The sequence below is a fragment of the Patagioenas fasciata genome, chromosome 8, assembly GCF_037038585.1.
Source record: "Patagioenas fasciata isolate bPatFas1 chromosome 8, bPatFas1.hap1, whole genome shotgun sequence".
In the NCBI taxonomy this organism is placed as follows: Eukaryota; Metazoa; Chordata; class Aves; order Columbiformes; family Columbidae; genus Patagioenas; species Patagioenas fasciata.
The window spans coordinates 8674235-8699578 of NC_092527.1; the positions used below are offsets into that span (position 1 = coordinate 8674235).

The following is a 25344-nucleotide window of genomic DNA, read 5'->3' on the forward strand; positions in this document are numbered from 1 at the left end:
AAGTCTTACAGCACAACACACTTGCAACCAGTGTAGCAGTGGTGAGGAACATCACTGACCGAATCTCATGAATTTATTTTACTTGCAGATTTATTGCAAACCCAGCGAAGCACTGAACAAACATGTCCACTAGACACGTGCAACAGCAGGATCTCAATATTCCTCAGGCCAGGCCAAGCCAAAACTAAAACACACACAAATCCTAAGAAACTGGTGATAAATTCAGTTGTGGTGCCGTAGCTTAATTAAGCCATTGTAAAAATACACATTTGGGGTTGTTTGGTTGGTTTGTTTTCACTCTCCCAGTTATCAAAAGTTATCAAAAGACAAAAACGCACAATCCTGGTTGGTCAAAAACCAGCTGCTCCCTGGAAACAGGCACCTCTGTATGGTGTCTGGCAAAGCTGCCTGGAATCACCTCTCAGCAAGTCTCTATGCACATGGCTGGCAGTGCTGAAATGACTTGACCTCTCACTTTTACTTCTGTCCAATATTATGCAACCTTTTTGCCACTGCAGTAATGAGGGCAGCGCCCTTCCCACTTCCGTCTTCAGAGAGCATGAAAGTCACATCGCACTGAGGTGCCAGTTCCTTCACTGTTTCCCGCAGGACCCTAGAAAAACTGAAAGGAAAAGAGAGAAGAACAGAACATTTTAGCAACTGTTTTCTGCTCTGAGAGCTTTATTTACTAGCAAGGAACCATAACCTCAGCCAACACCATCTACACATCATCCCTTTCTGTTTGTTTTTCCTCCTATTAAGGAAAAAGACAAATATCTGTACACAATTAGATTTTAATTTCTATTTCTCCACTTTAATTTTGTTCAGCACGATGCCAGACACCCCCGTCTCCTTTGTCTTTAGAGATCACGGAGGTGGCTCTCTTCTCACAACTCAAAATCTAATGCCTCTACTTATAGTGCTTGCTCACAAAATAATGACCCAACTCGAAAAACTCAACACAGCTTTACATCTGGGACACGCAGATATTGCAGAAATCCCCCAAAACACTGGAAAAATGAGATACATTCGTGTATGGCCATATAGGATGGCCACACAGAGGGATCTGGACCGGCTGGATCATCGGGCTGAGGCCGGTTGTCTGAGGTTCAACAAAGCCAAGTGCTGGGTCCCGCCCTTGGGTCACAACCACCCCAAGCAGCACCACAGGCTGGGGAAGAGAGACTGGAAAGTGCCTGCCAGAGGGGGATCTGGGGATGTTGACTGACAGCCAGATGAATATGAGCCAGCAGTGTGCCCAGGTGGCCAAAAAGGCCACCAGCATCCTGGCTTGTATCAGGAATGGTGTGGCCAGCAGGACTAGAGAAGTGATTGTGTCACTGTACTCAGCACTGGTGAGGCCCCACCTTGAATCCTGTGTTCAGTTTTGGGTCCCTCATCATAAGAAGGACATTGAGGCACAAGAGAGAGTGCAGAGGAGGCGACAAAGCTGGTGAGAGACTGGAGCACAAATGTGATGGGAGCGGCTGAGGGACCTGGGGGATTCAGCTGGAGAATGGGAGCTGAGGGGAGACCTTATCGCTGTCTACAACTGCCTGAAAGGAGGTTGAAGCATGGAGGGTGTTGGTCTCTTCTCCCAAGTAGCAAGTGATATGACAAGAGGAAACGGCCTCAAGTTGTATCAGGAGAGGTTTAGATTGAGTATTAGGAAAAAATTCTTCCTGGAAAGGGTTGTGAGGCATTGGAACAGGCTGCCCAGGGCAGTGGTGGAGTCACCATCCCCGAAGGGGTTTAAAAGGTGGTTAGACAAGGTTCTTAGGGACATGGTTTAGTGCTAGAGTTGGTTAGGTTATGGCTGGACTGGATGATCCTGAGGGTCTCTTCCAACTGAAATGATTCTGTGATTCTAAAATAAATATTAGAAGGGTAAGTTTGCTCAGCACTCCAGAGAAAAGAGTTTCCCAGTGGTAACTGGACTTGGCTTTGCAATTTTGAACCTTTGGCTAGGCAAGGGAAACAAAAGGATGCAGAAAAGCATGTTATCTCTTTATCCCTTCTCATTTTTTATCTTCTCTGCAGAAAGCTGGTACAGCTCCGTACATTTTCACAGTGTAAATGAGCAAACAGCAAAGGGAAATGGTGCCAAGGTACTCACTGCGGATGGAGCTTGTACAGAGTCCCATCTACTCCAACGGTGATTTGCAAGTGCTCCACACCTCGGTTTTCTCTCTTCTTCTCTACAATAGCCGCCAGTCCTGCCCCGCAGAGCTGGGCGGCTCTTTTTGAGACAGCTCCGCACACCTCTTTCACAATGATGCTGTCGTCACACGTGCTGTCCAGGCCGAGCTGCTGCAGGATGCGCCGGACCTGCAGGAGAGCCAGCCGGTCGCTGGCAGAGGGAAACACAAACAGCAGCGAGGCGTCAGGGCAGCTAAGGCGGGCACCAAACCAGGGTCCTACAGCTGAGATCGCCCACGACTCAAAGGAATCGGGACCACTTCTCCAACTCTAACAGTCCCCAATTCTTTAAGGCAGATTCCAGTCTGAATTAGGGTTGAAAACTTACTGCTGGCATGCCTTTTGCTATGTTAGATGGTATTTCCAGAGGGCACGAGCAGCAGTTATTCACCAGAATCCCAAAGTCACAAGGGAGCTGAGCCAGATCAGCCACCCGACTGGGTGATTTTTGATCTCAGACACTGTCTTCCAAGGTTTTCAACAGTACAAAGAGTTTTCAATAGCCTGGAACACTGTTGCAATCATGCACAGATATGCAGATAAGCACATATTCATGGGGTATTCATATAACACTGACTTTTTTTATTTAAATAAGTAGTAAGTCCTAAAAGAAATACTCCAAGTATGAGCATGCTTGATGATCAAGGCATTCAAGATAACACAGCTGTGTGGACAGGAGGTGATAACTCATATAATTACAGAGTAATTCTGGAACTCCTCCAGCTCCTCACTTTTGGCTTTTATTCTGGGGCTGGAGGAGGATGTGTGCGAAGAGGAAAACTGTGATTGACTTATTGAAGGAAAGGGCTCCACACACTTGCAGAAGATCATTTCCTAGAGGTCCCAGAAGACCTCAAAGATTTAAACCATGTAAATCTAACAACTTTACCTCTCAATCTGAGACAGGAATTTTGTTTCAAATATGCCTCTTTTCCTGAGTGACTCCGAAATCTGTCCTCTGAACAACAGGCCTTGTTTGGTTAAGTCGATCAAAATCTGCCGTACTATTTCACCCAGGTACATTCCACTGGTCATTTTTTCATACCTGTCAGGTTATAAAGGAAAAAAAAGGTGCTTTTAAAGATGTAGCAAGTTGGCTGTGCTCAATGTGAATGGTACGTGCCCTGTCCACCCTTGGAAAAGCAGTAAAACCGGCAAAGCAATGGCCATTGAACTCCATCTTTCAGTCATCAAAAACATGTAGTAATGATTTCAAATGCAAGCATTAGTTACAACATATTTATCTATGCTGAAAGGTAACAGAACTAGGGAGAAAAGCTTGCACTATTAAACAGAAGATAGTGTTAATTGCAGAATCAACACTGAAGTGAAACAATTCCTTGACCCCCCATGTATTCACTGGTGACTCATATATAACCAATGCCATCCTTACCAAATGAAGAACCATCAGTTCAGCTTATCCTCTTGCACAAAGTGTATTTTACCTTTGAGAAAACACTCCAAGAGGAGGAACACAGCAAGGTTGAAAAGCTGCACAGTTTGGTAACTGCCCTGAGGTGAAAGCGGTGCTATGTTAACAGAAACAATGCACGTCTTTGGTTTTTGTCTGGATATCTGCATTGCTTACCACGCAACAAATTAAATCTGGTACTAAAATTTCCTTTCTGATCATTCATTCATTCATTCAGAACATTTTAAAAAGCAGGCAGTGTGTGTCTGAAACTGATTTCATCAGGGTCTTCCTATCGGGACCACCACATTTACCTCTGTTTTCCTGGATTTAGTGAGCCTTCATCTACTTCTTTATCATATTTTGTTCTGATGTTGTCGATGCAGCCGTTGTCACCAAATCCTCCCCATTCCGTGTTAATGCACATTTTCCCTTCATTCCCTTCTACTATTTCTATGTTTTTCATGTCCTCCATGTAGCACACATTGCTGCCCGTTCCTAGGAGTAAAGACATGACAAGGCTTCAACCAGCAGAGTGAAGCAGCAGCTGAAACACATGAAAGATGACTGCAGAAATCATCTCAAAAGGTTTCTTCTCCATATGCCAAATGTCAAAGATCTCTCTGTATCTTACAGAAGCAAGTGCTAGACAGCAATGCTAGGAATGCTGTAGTTTATCACGACAGAATATTGCCAAGTAAAACGGGTCCTACGCAGAAAGTTCCCACCATAGAGGAACGAAGACTCTGTCACAGGACAGACATGGCTTTGGCAAGCACCGGTTGGTCACTGCTGCCAGTCTGGTTGTGACGCACCACGCACCATCTCGATGACAGCGTGCTCCCGAAAGCAAGCCCTCCCAAGAGCCTAGCAGCCAGCCGAGCAGCTGCCAAGTCTGAAATGATTTGGTGAACAAGCCCACATCGCTTGCAACATGGGTTTCGTTAACTAATACAAAGACTGGTTCTCCAAACAAAATGAGATAGCTGGTGCACTTAGCCAGCCAGGAGAGTCCCATTTGCCAACCAGGGTTTCAGATCCTACATGCTCAGATGTATTCCTGGCTGAAAACGTGGAGGGATCTACTGACAGAACCATCTAGAAAGCCCAAACACAATGCATTCCAATTTAAAAAATATTTGCTTGTTCCGAGGCCTACGAGCTGGCTAGTAAATATCAATACGCTTGCCAAAATGAGGATTCATGCTATATCTACCGTTCCCATATTCTTTTACTGTATACATGTTCTTTAGGCACCATCAGAGATATGACCAAGAGTCCAACAGACTGAGGATCCTGTGCGCTACAGGTGCTATCACATTCTCTTTTAAATGCCATACAAATGTGCCGAGAACTCTCAGTGACTAGTAACAGCATGTATCAAACTCAAATTAAACATGTTGTTGTACAAATTCCAAAACAGGGTGCGAAGCCTGACACCTGCACGCATGCTTCCTTCTTATAGTGCTCAATTCGATGTCACCGTACCTGCGATAAGACCAATCTCACAGTTTGGATCCTCATATCCGCAAGTCATCATTGTCCCAACGGTGTCATTCACCACTGCTACAATGTCCAAGTCAAACTCCTGCAAGGCAAGCCACAATCAGCAGCAGGGTCCCAAAGGAAGATGGGGTGTGCATTAAACAGACCAAAAGGAGCAGAAAAACAAAGCTCACATTTCTTCTCCTGATGGCTTCTCTCAGCATATCAACAACATCTTCCCCCTCACAGTCTGTTGCCTTGAAACCTTTTGTCCATCCTACAAGCGTTCCCTGAAGCAGAAGAGGAAGAAAACCACAAGTGAGGACAGCGAGGAGACTGGAGTTTCAAGGATCAGTCTTTTCTTGTCTTCACCCTCCTTCCCACCCCTTGTTTGGTTTTCTGGTGTGTTTGTGGGGGGTCTTTTGTTTCTTTAGGTAATGGATTTCCCCGGACAGGCTCCTGTGAGTGTCCAGTGCAGATGGTGTGCACGTGTCCTTCGTTACTCAGCTGCTCTATCGAGACACTGCCCACTCTGTGCCTCCTAATGCTCTTTTCTCATTTGGAAAACCTGCCCATCTCAGCTCTTTCTATGCATGTAGCCACTGCATTGCCTGAGCGGGAAAGGCTGAAAAATGCTTTTCCTGTGAATAATTAAATATTAATGAACACTTACTGTTAATTTTTGGCTCGTTTACTGAAGGACACTTGATATGACCCTAGTTCTCCAGGCAACGCTAATTTGTTTCTGTTTGGACAGAAGCCTGGCCTGACAGTAGTTTTCCATGTTACATGAACCAGACTTCTACTTGTTAACTGGCTCTGGACCGTCCAAATAAGAAGAAATGGAGAGTAACTGGGAGAAAAAAGCTGCTCTTAAAACACCCTCAAGTTCTAGCAGCAGTAAGAAATCAAACAGGGCAGCTTACTATGGGACCCTGCTGCAGATGTGTCTTGCTCGGGTTATCATCACTGCTCTGGAACTTGTTTCCTCATCATTTGCCAGGACCTAAATAGTATGCTATAGGATTGGAAGGCATATTGAGCCATTCCCCCACAAACAGCCAAGTCCTATTGTTATATGCTCAACTGGGACCTGAAAATTGAGAGAACAGACTGGCTTCTAGACTTAAAAGCTATTGCAAAAACCACCAGGACACAAAAACATACAATAAAATCACACAATCTCATTTCCCCAATGTCCTACATATTTTACTAGAATTAAAGAGCATAACCTCCCCCACCCCTCTTTGGAAATGCATCAGAATAATTGAGAATTGTTTCTTCCCGAATTTGATTTTGTATTCTATTTTTCTTTCTTGCATCAGATCTGGAAGGATGAAGACAGGCTATCTGTCAATAAGCCACGTGAGTCAAACTAACACATCCGAGACGTCCAGCCCTTCCAAGCTGAACAAGCAAGCTCAGTTCTGCCCACTGACGCTCAGCAAAAAGAGGCTGAAGTACTGCAGGAGTTACACAGCTGAGAGCTGGCGGCAGCTGGGAAAACAGCCCAGCACTGTGGCTGAGTAAGCAGAGGAAGCGTCTGTTCCCTCTTGCCATTGAGGAGTTAAGGCAATATAAGAAATTCTTGGGCTATTAAAAATATGTAGTCATTTACCTATCATAAGGCTTAATCTTTATAGAATAAAAGTAAGTAATATCCATCTCTTATCAGATACAAGAGGTGAAAGTTCTACCTCCCATATGCATACAGGATGATAACTTTCTCACGAAACAACTAATTTGCAGAGTAGAGTAATAAAATCCCCATAAAACAGGTGAAATATTGTCTCCAAAGACTGATGTGCACGTGTGTGCGCACATATATACATGTATATCTTATAAACCTTGTAAAGTTCTACTTGGAAGAAAACATTGAGAAGAACAGCATTTTGCTTGCAATCTCCAGACCAAGTCACCCTCACCCAAAATAATGTCATTTACCAAGCAGATGCCCAGCTGCCACTTGACCCACTCAGTGTTGCAGTTCTTACCTTGTCAATGCTGGCTTGCCTGCATGGGAAGGAGAAGGTGAAGCCCAGAGGCAGTCGAGCACCTTTAATCCCCATATATTCCAGAAAATCTGCTATGCACTGCACAATATGGTCAAAGAGCTGGAAGGCCAGAAAAAGCATGTAAATCTCACAGTAATTCCATGCAACAGGCCTTGGCTGAACCAGTCAAACATTCGCTAGAGGTTACCTCTTCCCCCGTCCCTTGCATGATCTCCAAAGGAATGGCAAAGATTTTGTTATACATTTGCACTGATCTTCTTCTCCCGCTTCTGATTTTGACCAGCAGAACCCTAAAATTTGTCCCACCGAGATCAAGGGCAAGGAATTTTCCTTTCTCTGTAAGACAAGAAGGGTAATTCATTTTGGTGCTTCTTGTAGCACGTTTGCCAGTCAGAACGGCATACTATGCCCATCCCTGAGAAACTTCATCTGGGCCAGTGACAGCACTCAGCTCCCTATGGCATTTATCCCACCAGTCTGCTAGGATGGGGCTGAAGGACTAGCCAGATAACCTTGGACAAAGCACCGGTTTGCCAACAGATATCACCCTGGCATTTACCAGAATAATTGGCATATTCCCCCTAGAAAACAGACAAGCAATTTCCCTGCACCGCCTCCAGGTGCCCAGGAAATGACTTCACCTGTTCCATCTGGTGTCCCACAGACATACGTGGGCAACATCTTCACTGTGGCACTGGCTTGCGTCTCTCGCTTCAGCCCGTATTCCAGCTCGGTCCTCATTTTGTTCTTAACTTCTCTAAGGGTGTCCAGCGACAGTGAGAATGGTGCGAGAGCGGCATCAATTTTCCTGCGCTGGGCGGCCAGCCTGTACGCCACCGCCGTGACCATGGCGGCCCCCTTCCCGCTGCCACTCACGGAGAGGAGGAACCGAACGTCGCAGTTTGGGACCAGCCTCCTCACCACCTTGTGCAGACGCTTGGCATATCTACAGGAACAAAGAGCTTCTTTAGACCCTCACAGGCACTTAACGAACAGTTTATTCCACATGCACTGATACTCCAGTGGATCTCACCCCAATCCTGCAGCAACACCAGCAGTTCTCTGAAAAACCACACAGACATGCAGATGGAGCCTGTTTGCAACATCAACACATGCGGAGCAATTACCAAATCCTTGTTAGTTACTTACTGAGGGTGGGTTTTATAGAGCCCTCCATCAATCCCAACAGTGGTTCGCATCCTTAGGAGCTTTTTATTCTCTCTCAGCCGGGTCAGTATGGCTGCCAAGGCGGCCGCACAGAGGTTGGCCGAGCGGAAGGAAACGATGGTGCAGACGTGCTGAACGGCGATGCAGTCGTCTTCAGACGGACACAGGTTCAGCTCTGTAAGGATCTCTTTCGTGTTGCTCAGACCTTCCTTGTATCTGCCCCAAAGCAAAGGAACACATAATCTAACACAAGGATATTAATGCAGCACATCAATCAGTATCTTCACGTTGGCACAAAAAGAAATGAGAGAAGACCAGAGCACAGCCCATCAAGCACCATCATAACTGGTTCCCACAAACCAGTAGTGTCCTTCCTGCACTATGCCCAAAAGTGCGTGGGGGGTGAGACCAGACTTTTAAGAAGCTGCTTCCTGGAGCTCAGTTTTTGGTGAGACAAACCAAGTAGATAGCCAGGGAGACGACAGGATAAAACGTTTAGTCCACAGAAGGAGAGCACGGGAATAGATGCACAGCTTCTCTCGCTACAACAAAGCAGATATTCCTGGAGTTATAGTGACGACCAGAAACAAAACCCCAGAATCTGTCAGTTTTGCATATGGTCATGTGTTAGCTGTTCCAGAGACTGCACTACATCTCCACAGCCCCACTATTCCCACGTTACAGAAGCGGAGAACTGCAACCATCATCCCACGTGCTCAGGTCTCCACATCGGTGACTTTAAACAACCTGCATCTGTGATGGTTAGCTAATATATTTGCTACTGTGGTACTTTGCTAAAACTTTATCTTCTATCAATTCCTACTTATTGAAATACAAACTTTTCTCCTAGGCAAAAGCAAAATCAAGTTGAACAGTTCAGAGTTGTTCCCAGTACTCGCAGATTATTATTACATGTTAATTGTCATCGCTGTGCTTGTGAGAGAGTAATAGCCACTCTCAAACAGCATATTGTGGGTTCTTACTTCTCCATCGCAGACACGTGTTTCATTTCAATCTTGCCCTTAGTAAGCAGAGCTGTTGACACTTTCCCATTGAAGAGCAGACCTTCCTTTGTCATTTTTAGGAGAATAAGTCTTACAAGCTCCCCCAAATACAAGCTGCTGATCATCTTCTCAAACCTGGAACGAAGCACAGGAAGGATTACAGGTGTTCACCAGCTAGCCAGAGCTACGACAAGTTCAAGCGTGAGTATCTTATGTTCTTACAGGGGTTGATCGCATTTAAGCATGTACAAAAGGGGTCTGGGAGCTAACTTGCAGACGGGATGCCATCCTGAGGTCCTGCAACCCAGCAACAGCCCCTCAAGTGACTAGAGAGAATGTTCAAAAGACTTGTGAGCAGCTCGGCCAGTGGAAGCAGTTTTGATGAACCAGGCTTCAAATATGCCCCTTGTTTACCCTCCTTCTCCTTCCTTACCCCTCCACAGCACCATACCAGAGCAACCACCTATTTTTAACAACACAGCAGCAACTGCAGCAGCAATCCCTTGGCCTGTGAGGCAGGGAGGTGTGAGAGGTACCCGCACTTCCCAGAAGGGAAAGGTCTGGATAGGACAGGACCAGGATAAGTCACCTCAGGTTCCCTCAACCCAACTCCTGTTCCAAAGGGGCTCCTGGCATGCGCTGGAAACACGCTCATAGAACTCAGACTGCCGAGGCAAACCTGCCAGGGAATCACTTACAACTGTTTCCCAGGATTGAGAGATCCCAGATCGAGCTCCCGATCAAATTCTGTGCGGAGGTCGTCCAAAGCACCGTCATCTCCAAAGGCCCCCCACTCCGTGTTAATGCACATCCTGCCCTCGTCCCCTTCCACCAGGTCGATGTGCCGCATCTCCTCCATGTAGCACGCATTGGTGCCAGTCCCTGTGAGAGTTGAACCAGTGTGGATATGTTACCCCTTAAACCAAACAAAAAGCAAACCTGGGACAAAGGCCACGTGTTTGGGAATAAGTCACTATACTGTCTTTGGAAGAAAATACGAATACATAACCCTGTGGTCCAGGATGCTGATATCAAGCCACCAGAACTTGTTAAATAATTATTTCACAGTAAGTGAAAGCATTAGGAGTTAATTTAAGGCTTGACTTGTTTAAAAACTTTTTTTTTTTTCTTTTTCAAATATGCTTTTACATGCCTTGAAAAAGCCACCACGGTGCACAAATCAGAGACACTGTGGAAAGTGATCCTAACTACCAGACGTGAGAGGAATTCAGCCTTCTCTGGACAAACACACAGTAATTTGCTATAGAGTCAGCAGAAAAGTTTAGTATGCTGGTCACAACTGAGCCCAGACAAAGTGAGGACTGTGGTATTTGATGGCAATGTGATCAGCATGAAAACAGCTGCTGCACAGAAGGCAGTCAGGCTTGAAAATCTCACCATTGTTTTTTCCATTTTCTTCCTGCTCTTTCCAGTATCGGACACCCCCTTCTAGTCCAGATTTGTTAGCATCAAACAAATGACGGGGAAAAAAATACATAGCGAACAGAAAAAAATTACCGACTATGAGTCCAACTTCACAGCGCGGGTCGTCGTATCCACAGGTCATCATGGTTCCCACGGTGTCATTGACCAGCGCCAAAACATCGACGTCTATGTCCTGACAGCATAAAGGTGGGTGATTAAAAGGAAAAGGCTTAGGAAGCCTCCTGTGTGCTGGAGCAACCGCACGCAGACACACACGCCAGGGCTGCACTCTGAAGGCCTGGTTCAGGAAAGTCCTTCAGGTGAAACACGTTACTTACTTCTGTAACGCTGTTCCCAAACCCTGTAAAGTAATGAACAGCTCTGGATCCTCAAGTGCCTGGCTAGCCAGAATCTTTGCTTGCATGATTTGGTTTTCCCCAATCCAAGAAAAGCAACGTATTATCAGTTTGAATTTTGTGATACGCCAGCACCCACATATCTTTTTTATGCCCTGCATTCTGGTAGCTCGCTCATGCTGGGACACCATCCTGCCCCTGAGCAGACCCCACCAAATGGGACAGAAAATAGACATATATAATTGCAACTATTAAACACCAGGCTGTGCACCAATATCACACCCAAGTAAAAAGCCTTGGGATCGGAGCGCTGCAGTTTGTCTGTCATGCTGAGGTAACTTGATAAAGGATAATCAAAGTTATCAAAGGATTCTTGTAACACTAGTGGGGGGCAGGCTTCACCCAGGAGTTCTCAGGTCCTTTGTTCCTGTTAATCACAGCGAGACTGAGGTACAGAAATAAGCGAACCAAAAATCAAGGTTGGATTTTTACCATGTGCAAAAACAGAGGAATTTCCTCTTTACCACAAAGATGTCAGGACATGGAAAGATGCTTCGTACTGCTTAGATGGTGTTACCAATAGCAACGCACGTGAAAAATGAGGCTTTCCGAAACATTAAAACAATGCTATTCAAAGATATACACTAGTTCAAGGGCAGATTTGATCACGTCTTCCTGCTGACCTTAATTTCCATCAATGACTCCATCCCGCAGAGTGAAGCGGAGGGGCCAGCCCTAGGAGAGCTCAGTGTGCCAATGTGAGGTGATGTTTGACAGCTCCCAAAACAACCCACACACCAAGAGCTGATCTCCCACGAGGACAATCTGAGGCCACTCAGGTTCACCTCTGGCAGGTACAAAACTTGCCTTATGCTTCTGGAGGGTCTTGCGCAGAGAGCTGACCACGTCCGTGTCCTGAACCCCTCGGACCTTGAAGTGTTTTGTCCAGCCAAGAAGAACTCCCTGCAAAGTAACAGTCCAGTCACCCAAAAGCTCTGGGTTTAGCATACAAACCTGCCGCAGAGTCAGCCCAGACCAAAGCCTGTGGAGAAGCCTGCTGTGTTTCTCCACACACTATCAAAAAAATGTGGGCCAAAATAAGTCAGAGCAGAACACCTCACCTTGGAGTGGCTGTCAGCACGAACACGACTAAACAGGTGCAGTGGATTAAGTCACAATCTTGCAAATGCATATCCCTGTGCTTTGTTTAAACCATGTGTGGCTTTACTGATGCTCATCAGAAATAGCATTAAGCATTTGCACGGCTGAGACCCAAAGCACAGATCCCCAGAAATAAATAAGAGGCCACAAAACGATTGCAACCAGCCCTTCACTTCCCATGTGGCCTCTCAGCTCAGCTACAGGTCTTCCCTATTTAGAATCAACCGTAAAAAAGAAATTTAATGAGAGCGATTAAAAAAGAAACATGCTTCAGGACACAAAAGTATGCGGTTTACAGTCTAATGATCTTTGTACAAGGGCACACAGTTACTACGGAATTAGGCACTCATTAAGTAAAAGAACAGCTTTAGCTTAAAGATCATGTTGCCTTGAAATCAGCAACGAGTGTTTGAATGATAGTGAAGTCCAATCAAATGCTAATGGTTCATCCATGCCTTCTTCAGAGAGCTATGTAAACACAACCCCACACAAACCGACAGGGTAACACTCCCATGCAATAGCTTCTCCAGGTTCTGCAAGGAGCTATGCTTGTCAATAATATTTCTTTTTGCATCTTACCTCATCTAATTTGGTCTGTTTGCATGGAAAAGAAAATGTAAAACCAAGAGGTAACTTCTTATGCTTCAGGTTGTTGGTCTCCATGAAGTCTGACAGGCAGTGAGCAACATAATCAAAGAGCTGCATGAGAAAGGAGAGGACAGTCAGGCTATACCCAGCGGGCACGTGCCCAAGCACCGCACCACCACAGAAAATCCTACATGCCCTACCTCAGCTCCGTTCCCCTGGATGACCTCCTTGGGCAGGTGGTAAAACTTGCTCTCCAGCTGGCTGCTCTGCTTCCCATCATCAAACACCTTCACCTGGTGGGCACGGAACTGGGAGCCACCCAGGTCAGCAGCCAGGAATTCACCCTTCTCTGCAACACAAAGTGGGCAACTGTCACCAGGATGGCCTAGAAGCACGGCCCAGATCCCACGCTGAAGGTCACAGCCCAGACGCCACGCTGAAGGTCACAGTCTAGGGCCCCTGCCTTGCCACAGGCTCTCCTGCCCCACCATGGTACGTTCTTATCTTAAGGGCCTGGGAGCATCCCCAGAGAGGCTGAGCACTGGCAGCCCTGAGCAAGGGCATCAGGTCCCTCTTGCTATACAGTAGCTCATTTCAGTTTTATCTAGCAGTCCAGTTTCTCCCACTGTGCTCCTTCCACAGTGGGCCATTTCAAGCTGCAGAGGGATAAGCTTTTCAGCAACAGAGGCCCAAAGCAACTGCGAAGCCAACCAGAGTCCAAAAGGGCTGCAAAAATGTACACCTGAAATGTGGGCAAACAGGAGTGTGAGAGCTTCACGTGCAGCCAGTGAAGGATGCAGGATTTGCAGCCCCTGTTAAGACTGGGCCCTACTGCAGATGCCAGTTTCCAAGTGGGGCAAGACTAATCTGCCATTCAAAGTCAACCAACACAAGTGTTTCCAAATGCCTTTAGGTGTTTCTGTAAAAGTATAGCATGTTTCAAAAAGACAGATCCAATTTGAAATCACTGTATATCTGCAATCACAAACTACCAACTATCATCTCGATGTTGTCCAGACAGGAGGTGGAGGGAACACTTACTAAAAAGTTACTGAAACTTGATAACTCGTTAAACCGGTCACAAATTTTTGTGTAATTGTACCCCTCTGGGTCCATCTCTCTGAAACACCCCGTACCATTTTGTTCTCTGTCAGCACCACTCTCAGCTCAAACACATTCTCTTCTAGCAGAGGATCTCAGATGGAAGCACAGTTCGGTCTCACTGCTACAATAAAGCAATGATCTATTCATCCCATGTGCAGGAGAAGGTCCTGCCCTGCAGGAAAACACAGCGTCATGTGCGCAGCCTCACATGATCTTTGTTCCGTGGTCCAAAAACCTGACCAGGCTTTATCAAATCTGGCCCTGAAAGGGAAGGAAGCAGGAAATTCTACCTGTAATACCACCATCAGGTATCACAAAGGTGAGGATGCAAATGGGGTTACTCAGTAAACTGTGACATTAGTCAGACCATTAATCTCTAAATGATTAAAAACCTGATGATGCTCCATATAGGTCATTTCAGGCAGCAACGCTGAGGGCACTGAAATGTCTGAAAGTTCATTGCTACTGCAAATGGGAAAATCCAGCCAAGTTTAAGGTGTTTAAACCAGCTGGCAGTTTTGTCTGGAAACAAAATAAGCAAAAAGGATTTTGCAAGAGAGTAAAAATAGAAAAATCAAAGTGATAGCTAAACAAAGGCAGTGTGTCAATAAGACATGGCCCAGCTTGACTGCAGCATGTCCTTGACACCGGGGAGGGGTCACAAAGGTCCGGAGAGGGCTGTCCAAAGCTGGCCTTAAGAAACACGGTGTCTCGCAACGCCGGTGACATTTCATGCAATTTCCAGGTCTCCTGACCTCACGGGGTCCCCGTCACTCCAGGACAGGCCAGTGCCATGTAAGACCTCAGAACTGGTCAGTGACCGTCACCAAGATAGCAACGGTTAAGCTAATATTTCTTTTTCTTTGATGAACATAGCAGCAAAACGAAGGGCACCCAGCTCCAGCCAGGTGGTTTGAGAGGACTGTATATAGTTTCTGTCAGACATCCCTCATTTCAAGGGACTGGCCTCCAAATGTTCCCTTTATGCCACTAAAGCCATTACGTCTCATTTAATTGTAGGAAAATTACCTCCGGGGAAATAAAGTCCCGTGGAAATGAGGTACAAAAGCAAACCTTTCTCTGAAGTTTTCTGCATGAACAGCTGTTATACACTGGGTTCTGACCTAGGCCAGACACAGTGTCCAGTACAAACTCAGAGACTTGGTTAAACCTGGGAAAAACACCATTTTCTGTCAGCCTGCACTGCCAGGGGCCAAGAGAGGTGTTTGGATGAGCACCCTTCTGCAAACAAGAGAGGCTTTGAGATCCCACCTCATCTCACATCCTCCCAGAGGACACCATCGCACCCTCTCCCTCTCTGTTTAAACCTCAGGAGCAACTGTGAAGGAGCGAGGATCCCGCTGCAGCAGCAAACAGGCTGTCTCCTGGCAGACCCCATCGAGAAGCGGATTTTCCCAATGCAGAAGGCAAGGAAGGGCAGGTAGGGATCACTTTTGGGGGCAATAGAGAAAGCAGCGCAGAGTTTGCCATCAGAAGCCAGGAGAGGATCACGGCTTTGAGAACACAGTGCTGCTGCCACTTCACGGCATCCTGCCTTCCCGGTAGCTCTGTGGGCCACAGCATTGTGAAGCATAGAAGGTTTCATCTGAATATGAGCAAAAACTTCTTTACCTTGAGGGTGACAGAGCACTGGACCGGGCTGTCCAGAGCGGTTATAGAGTCTCCTTCTCTGGAGACATTCAAAATCCGCCAGGACACCTTCCTGTGCAATCTGCTGTGGGTGCACTTGCTTTAGCAGGCGGGTTGGACCGGCTGGTCTCCAGCCATGCCATGATGCCGTGACTGCCCGCGTTCCCAGCACGCTGCACTGCGGGCTCTGGGCTGCAGGGGCTGCCCTTGCCACGTTCAGCCACAGCTCCTGCCGCAAGGCCTGCACTAAGTACAGGCACGTTTGCTACTTTCTGGGCATTTTCTAAGTCCTTTCTTCAAACAAGCAGCACCAGGTCAAAAAACGCCTAGTGCAGGGGGGAAAAAGCCCTCTGCCAGCACCCCCGGAAGCTGTCGCCTCCTCAACACACACCTGCTTTCCCAACATGAGACAGTCAGCGACTCGAAGCCACTGCCTGCCCTGTCTCCTTGCTGTGCTGTCCTCGAGTGCCCACAACAACCCATCGCCTTCCCAGAGCAGCACTGCTGCAATGGAGCAGGGGAACTCACCCGAGCCGTCGGGAAGCGAGCGCACAAACGTCGGCAGCATTTTCACTGTTGCGGTGGGGTTCGTGTCTCTCCCCAGGCCCCTCACCATCTCGGCCTGGAAGCGAGTCATCACATCCAGCAGGACGTCGTCGGAGAGACGCAGGTGATACAGGTACCTGTCAACCTGGGAAGACGAAAGGTGTCACCCGGGAGCACGCAGGCTGCTCCGTGCTCAGCGCTGCTCTAGCGCTGCAGGACTCTCCTGTGTGCACTGGGGGGGGGCTTCCTGCGAGCACAGAAAACGCAGGAGCTCCCTAGCCACTTGCACTGGTTTTCTAACCAAGAGGGGTGCAGTTTGGAAACGGAGGATCTGAAAAATCTTCAATGTCAGCAGTACCCCTGCATTATGCTGGGCAAGAATTACTCTGCTCACTCCCACCCACCCGACAGACATGAGGCTGAACAGATCCCAAGGAGACACAAGAATTACTTTCATGTATGTAACAAGCTGAAGGTGAGCATATCACCATCTGAGCAAACCCCACCTCTCTGATTCTACAAGGGGATATTTTACCTCAGCACCTGAATCATCACTGCAAGCAAGCTCCAGGACCTCATCAGAACATTTACTCTTACAAAGAACTTTGTTTTGAAAGCGTTTAATGCAGCTTTGGTGCATTACTGTCAAAAAGTAAGCCATCTCTCCCGATGGCTCAGGAACTTGCCAATATACGTAAGCCCGTGAGACTTGCTTGAGACTCTGATAAGCTGTTTCTACACCATCCTGCTCTGTACATGTAATGAACTACAACTGCAAAGTATCTCGACCTGGTGAGAATTTGACCTCCCGAGCCAGGTCCAGAAAATGCCATCAGTACCCAGGCGTGTCAGCCACAGCCTGAAAACGTCTCCTCAGCTACCACTTCACCCCGCAGACAATGGACTTTGCTGGCACGCCAGGCTGGGGCTCAGAGCCTGCTTCTCACCCCAACCCTGCCCTCCGTTCTCTTGTGATTTCAGGATTACATCTAAACACAGTTTTGGGTGCAACCAATATCCTTTCTTAAGGGTCTATAATAACTCGCAGCATACAATCAAAATAAAAGCCAGTTGAATTTAAAGGGAATCAAAACCATCTATGAAGTAGGAGACATATTCAGATAAACTGGTAGAGAAGACAACCAGTGTTTCCGTACTGCTTCGCTAGGGAAAAATTTAAAGTTTTCTTCTTCAGGATGAGACTCTGCTTGGACTGACATTTATTTACCTGCAGGGCTGGATACACGGCTGTAAGGTGGCCTAGAAACTGTAGCTACGTACAATGAAGGATTAACGCATCAGCATCCAAATGCTCTTCTGCTGGGGAGCCAGACTTGGGTGCTGTATGAACAAACGTGCTCCAAGCAGCTGGACATCCCTTGGGAGGTAATCCGTGTTAACATCCTGCTCCCCACAACATGTGGGTCAGGACTAGGGGTGGTGGGCTGGGGAGAGAGGTGGGTCAGCTTCCAACGCTTCCCCAGTGCAAACACTCAGCTCTTGTGCATTGGGCTCCATTATTACACTGCTTTATCTGTTCAAAGCATTTCATCACTCCCATTTACACAGGAAGGTCTGGAGGGTTGGGAGAACATGCACAAAACAAGTCCCACCAGCAACAAGGCAGGATTTAAAAGGTAGCGTTGTGTAAAAAGAGAAGAACGCAGCTTGTAGATAAACTGGCCTTTTCTGTAATTTGGACTGGTCACCTATATTAATGAGGCACAAAGTAATTACCTATCCACAGTCCAATTTTAAACTGATGGTCAGCAATGATCCACCTGAAAAAGTCAGGACCTGAAAGTAACTCCAGCACTTACCTAACAGCAGAACATACACACATGGAGGAGAAAGCCTTACACTACAAGACACAATTGGCAAGGAGCAGCAGCTGCCTCAGGATACAACTGTGCCTTATTTAGGTCTCTCTTTGCAGCCCTGGTTTGCACGAGCACTTGATTTCCTCCAAGGCTCTTTTGAGCCCACATCACTTAGCAGGACCTACCACCTCGGCCCGGGTATCAGCACTGCTTCTTTGGGCATACAAAAACCAAAAATAAATCCAATGACTGGAGACACACAGTACTTGGGTACTCTCACATGGACCCAAATAGCCTTGTGACAGAAGCTCCTGTGGAAAAAAAACCTGAACAGTAATAAAAATGACCATGCCTGTCTGCAGAGAACGTACACTAGAGCTTCCTGCTCCCCTAGAAATTGCATTCCCCACGCTTTTTACCTCTGACCACAGAAGCAGACAGTCCTCTTGGAAGAACTAGCTAAAGCAGAGTCCAGGAAAGGCTGCTGACTCTGATTTACAACCAGATTAAGGACCTGCTCACATACCATTTGCTTGTAAACACAGGAATGGCCAGGCCATGCACCAGCAAACTCTGCCTCACTGCTCCCTCTCTCCCTAAGGACAGCCCTTGTTTCTAATTATCTTGCCTCAGTCATGGGAACAGCGCTGTTTTCATGGCAGGGAGGCTCTTGTTATTGCCACCAGAGAGCAAATAAGCCTGGGGAGGTCGAGGTGGGAAGACATTCTTTCTTTCTAATTAGGGAAAAATCACCTCTGCTCCAAACATCCTACCCTGGGCTTCTTAAAAGACATCTCTGAAGAGAAGATGTTTTCTTGCCATCAGGAGGGGCTAGTTTGCACCTCGCAGAAAGACTTCACTTTTTAAATGGCTTTGCCAGAATCCCTCTGACACCCCCTCACTTCAGGGAAGTCCTCTCCCAACTGCCCACTGGATGTTTGTCTGAAGAGCCCGTTCCACAAGGTCAAAAGTATGAATAAATAGCGCTGTTGAGATGGAAGATCTTAGATCAGATCCCCACACATGGAAAGGGCATTGGGGCCCTCTTCTGATCAAGTTAAACCCTGGGGAATAAAATGACTGTGACTGGGAGACAGAGCTGGAGACATATGACTGCTGAGAGCCCAGGACCTCTCCTGGAATGCTTCTCTTCAAGGCAGAACTAGTGGAAGTAGCCCCACTAAGAACACTCCATGTTTAAGCAAGGGCACAGAGAGGACAAGCCCGTGTTGCTCTACTGATGGGTGGTACAGGTGGGACCTTGGCTCTCCTGCATGGCCACTCGTCTGTGGGCAGCCCCACCTCCAGCCGGTGGAAAACAGAGGACAGAGCCTGGCAGCAGTGGCCACCACACAGCACTCAGAGACACAGGGGGATGGAGGACCTGCAGGGGACATGTCTGGAAAGCAGAGGATCTCTGACGCAAGAACCTTACAGGTCCCACGTGCTCTTATGACGGAGAGCCAAAAACTCATCACAGCATTGCCATAACAGAGCATTAGGGAAGAGCAATCATTAGGCAGCTCGCTCCCAGTACTTCAGGTCTGGGCCATCTTGAGCTTTTCTGACTGTAATTAAAGGTCACATCTATAAACATCAGTTATCAGCCAGGTTTGGACAACCAGAGAGGAGGCACAGGCACTTCTCCCACACCAACACTAGTTGCAACTGTTTCTTGAGTCCCAGAAGACCTGGCCCGAGAAGTCCAAGAGCTCTCCCTGTCCCTGCTACAAGGTGACTCAGATTCCTACTCAGCTTTAGAAATCCCATCCTTCACACTGCACTCGCAGAGCGATCCAGCAAGAGGTTCCTTTCTGCCCTCTGGACTGCACCGCACCCTGACAGATAACGTTTAAGCACCACTTTTCCTTACTGAAGATAATTTGCTCTGTTACTGGAAGAAAACTTATAACCGTGCAAGGAAAAGCACTAACTCAACCTATTTTCACACTCATCAGACAATTCAGGGTCCAAGAGCTTCTTACCCCATCTGGCTAGGGCTTTAGTCGATAATGCTATTATCTAGTCTGCATTGAGTTCTGCAGACCCCACAGTATCAGAGTAACACAGTTCTCAAAACAGGAATCAGCTAACAGTGTATCTTACGTACCTTTTTGATTTGATCCTCTTTTAGCTTTGTGAAATGGAAAGCTAGCAAGTGGACGGCAAACATTTTCCTGAAGCGGATGGATGAGCCAGTAGTGACAGAGTAACTGCTGTGAGTAACTGCTGTGAGTAACTCCAAAGCAACAGGTCTTCTCTAACCAAGCTGGAGCTAGAGGAACTTCAGCTGAGGCATTTCCCCGAGGGTGAGATAGTGGAGTTCCTAGGAAATTGAGTCCATCCAGAGTGATCGGTTCAATGATTAAACTTCTGTCTCCTTGTATCACCCCCCATCAACCCGAAGTCCCTCCCTCCCCAGCTGCACACTTCATTGTGCCAGGGCAGGCACCTGGAGAGCTGCCAAGCTGAAGGGAAGAAACATCGGTTTTGTTCCTGCCCCACTCGGGACTGTTACCACTTCGCCACGCAGTGGCTGCGCAGCCTGCGCTGCTCACCCCGCGGCGTCCCTGGGGGCTGACAGGCTCCCCCCGCACAGCACACAACAAGGTGCTGCGGGAGTCTGGGAAGCCAGAGAGGATTTTAGGAGGTTTCTTCCTCTACACAGTGCTCCCACTTGCGAGACAAGCTCTTCCGCATGAATTAACTCCGCTCCAGTTCCACACAGTGCGCCCTTATCCACGGCTTTTTTCCAATTAAGCTTTGGCCGTGCAGAGGAACACAGACCCCTGCCCCCCGCTGAAACGCTTCTCACGCGGTTTCCAGAGAGGGTTTGTAGAGATTATTCTCTTTCATCCCTCCTGAAGACAAAGTTTCAGACCAACGCAGATCCTCAGTGTTGCAAAACCTAGGGAGGGGACAGATTTACCTGGCAGCCAGCAGTGCTGGTACCAGACAGCCTCACCTGGTAAATGCCTTGAATGGGCAGCACAGAGTGCCCGCAGCGAGAGCAGTTTCCTCACGCCGTCGGAGCCGAACGACACAGCCTTTAACCATTACTGTCAAAAGTGCATCCTGAATGCACAGGTCTTTCCAGGATTTTGTCAGTTTAGCAAGCGATAGGGACTATGGAAACACCACTGAAAGAAAACCACATGAAGTGTTTATACAAAAGTGCATTCTCATGGGGTAGTTAGAGGCTTATTGTCAAACTACACCTACACTCGGGTGTGTTTCCCCACTGCATTTCAGCTGGAAATGAGCAAACTGACTGCACTGGAAGAAAACCGCCACCCAACATTTTGCAGAACAAGATTACAATTAAAAATTATTTGGATAAATTAGAAAAACAGCCCCGGGGCAGAGGGAGAAGAGGGAGATAGGAGGAGGGGTGACAAGCAAGGGGAGAAAACACAAAGAACTACTGAGCAGAATTAGGAAATTATCTACACAGACCCGAGTGTGGCAGAAGAGACCAGTTAGCAGAAAAGGATCTCAGGCTGTATTAGTTCAAAGCCTGAAGTGGATCTGATCTCATGCTGTTGTAAAAAAGTATGACTGATCGTCATGCTGGGCCATACGACCGGGATAGTAATGCAGAGACACACAAAGCAGCACTCAACCCTCCACTCAGCTGCCTGCACAGGAACAGCGCGCCAAGGTGGCCTGATCAGGAGACAGCCCCGCTGAACCGCAGCAGCGCTCACAGGTTACGTTTTTTTCAGCCTCTGATCACGAGGAAAGATTAAAAGGGCTGAAGGAGGGGAAGAAAACTGCCTCTGCAAAGGAAATCATACAGAGCCTCTAATAGGAAAGCTTGAGGACTTCCACCCCTCCCTTGTTTCTTTCCTCCTGCCTTGCATCAGGGATGAGCTCTGGACACCGGGGGATCCTGCCAACGCTGTTCATTTTCCACTGTTCTAGAACAAGAGTAGAGCAGACAGAGTGGCTGGACAAACCATAAATAGGGCTTGTTCTAAAATTAGGCCTTTGATCTTCAAGAGAAAGGAGGGAGGAAAGAAAGAAGAAAAAAGCCATGCTACCAGCCAGAAAGCACGGTTCACTTCTCCTGCATTCATCTTTTAATAACTGCTGGCTCGTTAAGTCAGACACTGACTCCAGAGGGACTGTCTCTTTCCTCATTGTTTACTCATGCCATCGAGTCACAACCCCTCTGGCCAGCAAAATTGAAAACGTCACCTTTCAAGCTCCATCCCACTTTGATCCAGAGCTCATTGTGTCTGTAATACAGTAGATTTATTTTTCATTCTCTCTTTTCTTTCTTTCTTTCTCTAACAGATGCCACTGGAAAAGGGTCTCAAAGATCTGAACGTTACTAAGCTGGCAGCAAGCTCTGTTAAATACCTGACGTGTCAGAATCCCTGTGTAACTTGTTTGCTCATCCCCGGTGCATCCCAGCGTCAGGCGAGCTGTTGTGCAAGACAAGACAAGACATTAGCTCATGTCCACTCAGACAGCAGTTCAGTGCACTACAGGACCCAATACCCAAGTATGTTGCAGCCATTTTGTACATATTCTGACCAGTACAGGGGAAATAATCCAGGACCAAGTGAATAGATCAGCTCCAACTGCCTGCAGCAACGTTGTTTTTTCTCCCTGTGTCAGAGCTGCACCCAAAAAAGTTAGTCCCAAACCCTCCCCTCCCTGTTCGCAAGGGCAAACAAGACTTCAGAGTTACAATACCCCTCTCTCTACTCTTTTCTCCCGCAGTTCTCCCTCCAAACCCTGTCTCACGGCACAACGGAGAGTTCTGACAAGGCTGGTGCTCACATGGCCCATCCACCTCCCGCAGCCTCGCAGTCAAAGGTCTGTGGAGTAAAGGAACTCACAGCTACAATGGGGAAATTCAGATAAATGTCTACAAGTACATCGGCTAAATGTGCACTGGTTATCTCCAGAAAGTAATTAATGACCATTTTATTGCTGGAGAAATGCCTCTATCTTCGGTGAAGGAGACAGCGGACAAGGCTACAGGTGAGTCATGACAAAAAAATCCATCTTCGTCACAGCTTACGCTTCCAAAACCAACCCTTAGAGCATGATTCCCTCCCACGAGCAGCAGCTTTTTTTCCCACTATATTCCCATAGGGTCATCAAAACTCAGAGCAGAGAGGGGTCCCGTACTCATACCGCATGTGCCTCACTTAGGACGAGACCAGGCTGCAAGGTGAGGCAGAACACCTGAGGGACTGACCGGAAAACACACTGCAAGGACAGGCACCAGAACTGCTGACGAGAGATGGAGACGGCACAGACAGGGAAGAGCACGTTGGCTTAAGAAGGCTTTTACCAAGCCATGCTGTCATCTTCCATTTAAATCATAATAAATATTCATCTTCCATTTAAAGCATAATAAATATTCAAAAGTAAATCGCAAAATCCAAACTTGCAAACTTCCAAAAATCTGTAACTTGAACGCCTGAAATTAATCTGGAAATCTGAACACTCGAAATAACAGTTTTGCAAATGTGGCTCCCAGCTCAAGTGAACAATGTTGTTGATGCAGCTTAGTAAGTTTTGGCACAGTCCCACAAAGAAGAGCGAGAGGCCACTCGGTTCTCCCCGGGCTTGCTGGCATGGGGCATGTCAAAAACATGCAGCTACCATAGCTTTGCACCACACCAGCCCAGATCGTACCACATGGCACCAGTCTGGCAGCCATTCTAATGGGAGTCAGTGACAGCCACAACATTAGCTCACAAGAAAAGAAAACTTCCATAAAGTCAGCCTGGAAACGCCTAGAATAAACTTCAGAGCTCTTAAAACAGTTACTATGGAGTCACTATGGAAACAAGCAAGGAGTTAAGCCAAGTGCTAATCTCAGCAAAATACGAAAAAGAATGCCTATGGTCATTTATCTTCCTTATTGCAAAGCTGCTGCTCAAGCACAAGGCTGGCTTACACCTCGCACCCCCAGCCACTCTTTCCTTGCTCAAAATACACACTAGTAAGCAGTTTAGTATACAATTAAAGGATACATTTATCAAAACAGACCAGAAGCAAAATACAGTAGCAACACAGGTCTCCTGCAACTCAGCCCCACACACGGTGGACATTCATGATGTTCCCATGGCCATTGCCACATGTACATGTGATGTTTTTTGGGGGAGGAAAGAAAGATGAGGCTTTGCAGGGGAAGGACCTAAAATTCTTCCCTGCCCACCAGTCTGATACTGACATCAGCAGATCACATGCACTTGAAACACTGATGCACTGCTTGCTTTTTAGTAAATAACGGGGAAATACCCTGAAAACAGCTGTTAAAAACTGTGGTCAAACTGCTGGGAACTTGTTTGTGAACAGCAGCTTAGAGGATTGGTAGCAGAAGGAAGCAAAGGGGATACACAGCAAACTTTCAACCTGCGGAGATAGGTGGCTGATCGTTTTAGAAAGTCAGGTATTTGATACACTGAAATTCAAGCTGTTTTTTACAAGAATCCAGCATTAACACCAGCAGGACCGAACACCACAAATACGGGCTGCTGCAGCATTCTTCTCCTCAGGCAGGCCCAGGAACAAAAGTTCTTTTCCTGACCACTTAGTTCCGACAAATTAAACCTTCCTCCAGGTGGTAAGTACCTAATTTTCCCGTTTATGCTAACCACAATAAAACAGGCATGTAGAAATGCTGCCAGCTCAACTATCAGCCTGCAAGCTGTTACTGAAACTGTAAGCTGTTAGGTGAGCTTAAGTAAAACATTTTGTGTGTCCTCTCAAATTCATACACCACGAACAAACTGGCACATCAAGCAAAAAGCATTTACGCAGTGCAACAAAACAAAATAATTTATATAAAACTGAATGAGAAAAGTCAAGGAGAAACAGATATCTGAATTTTCCAAAAGGAAATAAATTAAACCTATGCCTCTAACATCTCCTTCACCCCAAAAATCATAATCCTACTTTATTTTTTCCTCCTGCCCAAACTTTGCCTGAATCAGCGTGATGAGATCCTTTATAAGGAAAGAACACAATTAAAGAGCAAAGACAGACTCCTTGTCTCAGTAATTACCCCTCAGACGACTGAACTGGAATTCACTCAGAAATTCCTGTCGCCAGAATTTCACCATTCCCCAATGCATTAACACAAATGCTTTTCACCTCCTTCCACATTTCACAGCACACAAAGGTTAGAGGCACATGACTCCCATCATCATTCCGACCCAACTTCCTGCCAGGTTGTTCATTACTGGTTCATTATCTGGTAAACTCTGCCCTTTGGGAAGGGGTGGAATGAGTAGCTAATTCATGACTAGTGACATATCTGACGTTTATTGACGATGTGAGCATATCTGGCAAGAAGACATCCAGTTCATGTTTTCACATAGCAGGAGATCACACACACTGAACACCAGGACTGAAAAGGTGTACAGCTGGCTGGTAAAAGCAAAC

General features: G+C 46.9%; 1 protein-coding gene across 3 annotated transcripts; it reads right to left on the bottom strand.

Annotated features, from left to right (window-relative positions):
- Positions 1 to 72: 72 nt before the first annotated feature.
- On the bottom strand, positions 73 to 25076 carry LOC136104382 (hexokinase HKDC1-like). Of its 3 annotated transcripts, none has more exons than XM_071811638.1 (21): positions 23947 to 25076; positions 22297 to 22361; positions 20897 to 21071; positions 20042 to 20257; positions 16094 to 16256; positions 13012 to 13160; positions 12803 to 12922; positions 11930 to 12025; positions 10800 to 10899; positions 9980 to 10163; positions 9261 to 9416; positions 8260 to 8493; positions 7752 to 8056; positions 7298 to 7446; positions 7090 to 7209; positions 5290 to 5385; positions 5099 to 5198; positions 3925 to 4108; positions 3089 to 3244; positions 2117 to 2350; positions 73 to 622 (listed from the first exon to the last, which is right to left on the bottom strand). In XM_071811638.1, the coding sequence occupies exons 4-21, from the start codon at positions 20102 to 20104 to the stop codon at positions 478 to 480; spliced, it is 2754 nt and encodes a 917-aa protein (XP_071667739.1). In that variant the 5' UTR covers positions 20105 to 20257; positions 20897 to 21071; positions 22297 to 22361; positions 23947 to 25076; the 3' UTR covers positions 73 to 477. The 3 variants fall into 3 exon arrangements, with proteins under 3 accessions (XP_071667739.1, XP_065699382.1, XP_071667740.1); XM_065843310.2 differs by lacking the exon at positions 23947 to 25076 and adding an exon at positions 22636 to 22753; XM_071811639.1 differs by lacking the exons at positions 22297 to 22361; positions 23947 to 25076 and adding an exon at positions 21388 to 21541.
- Positions 25077 to 25344: the final 268 nt, after the last annotated feature.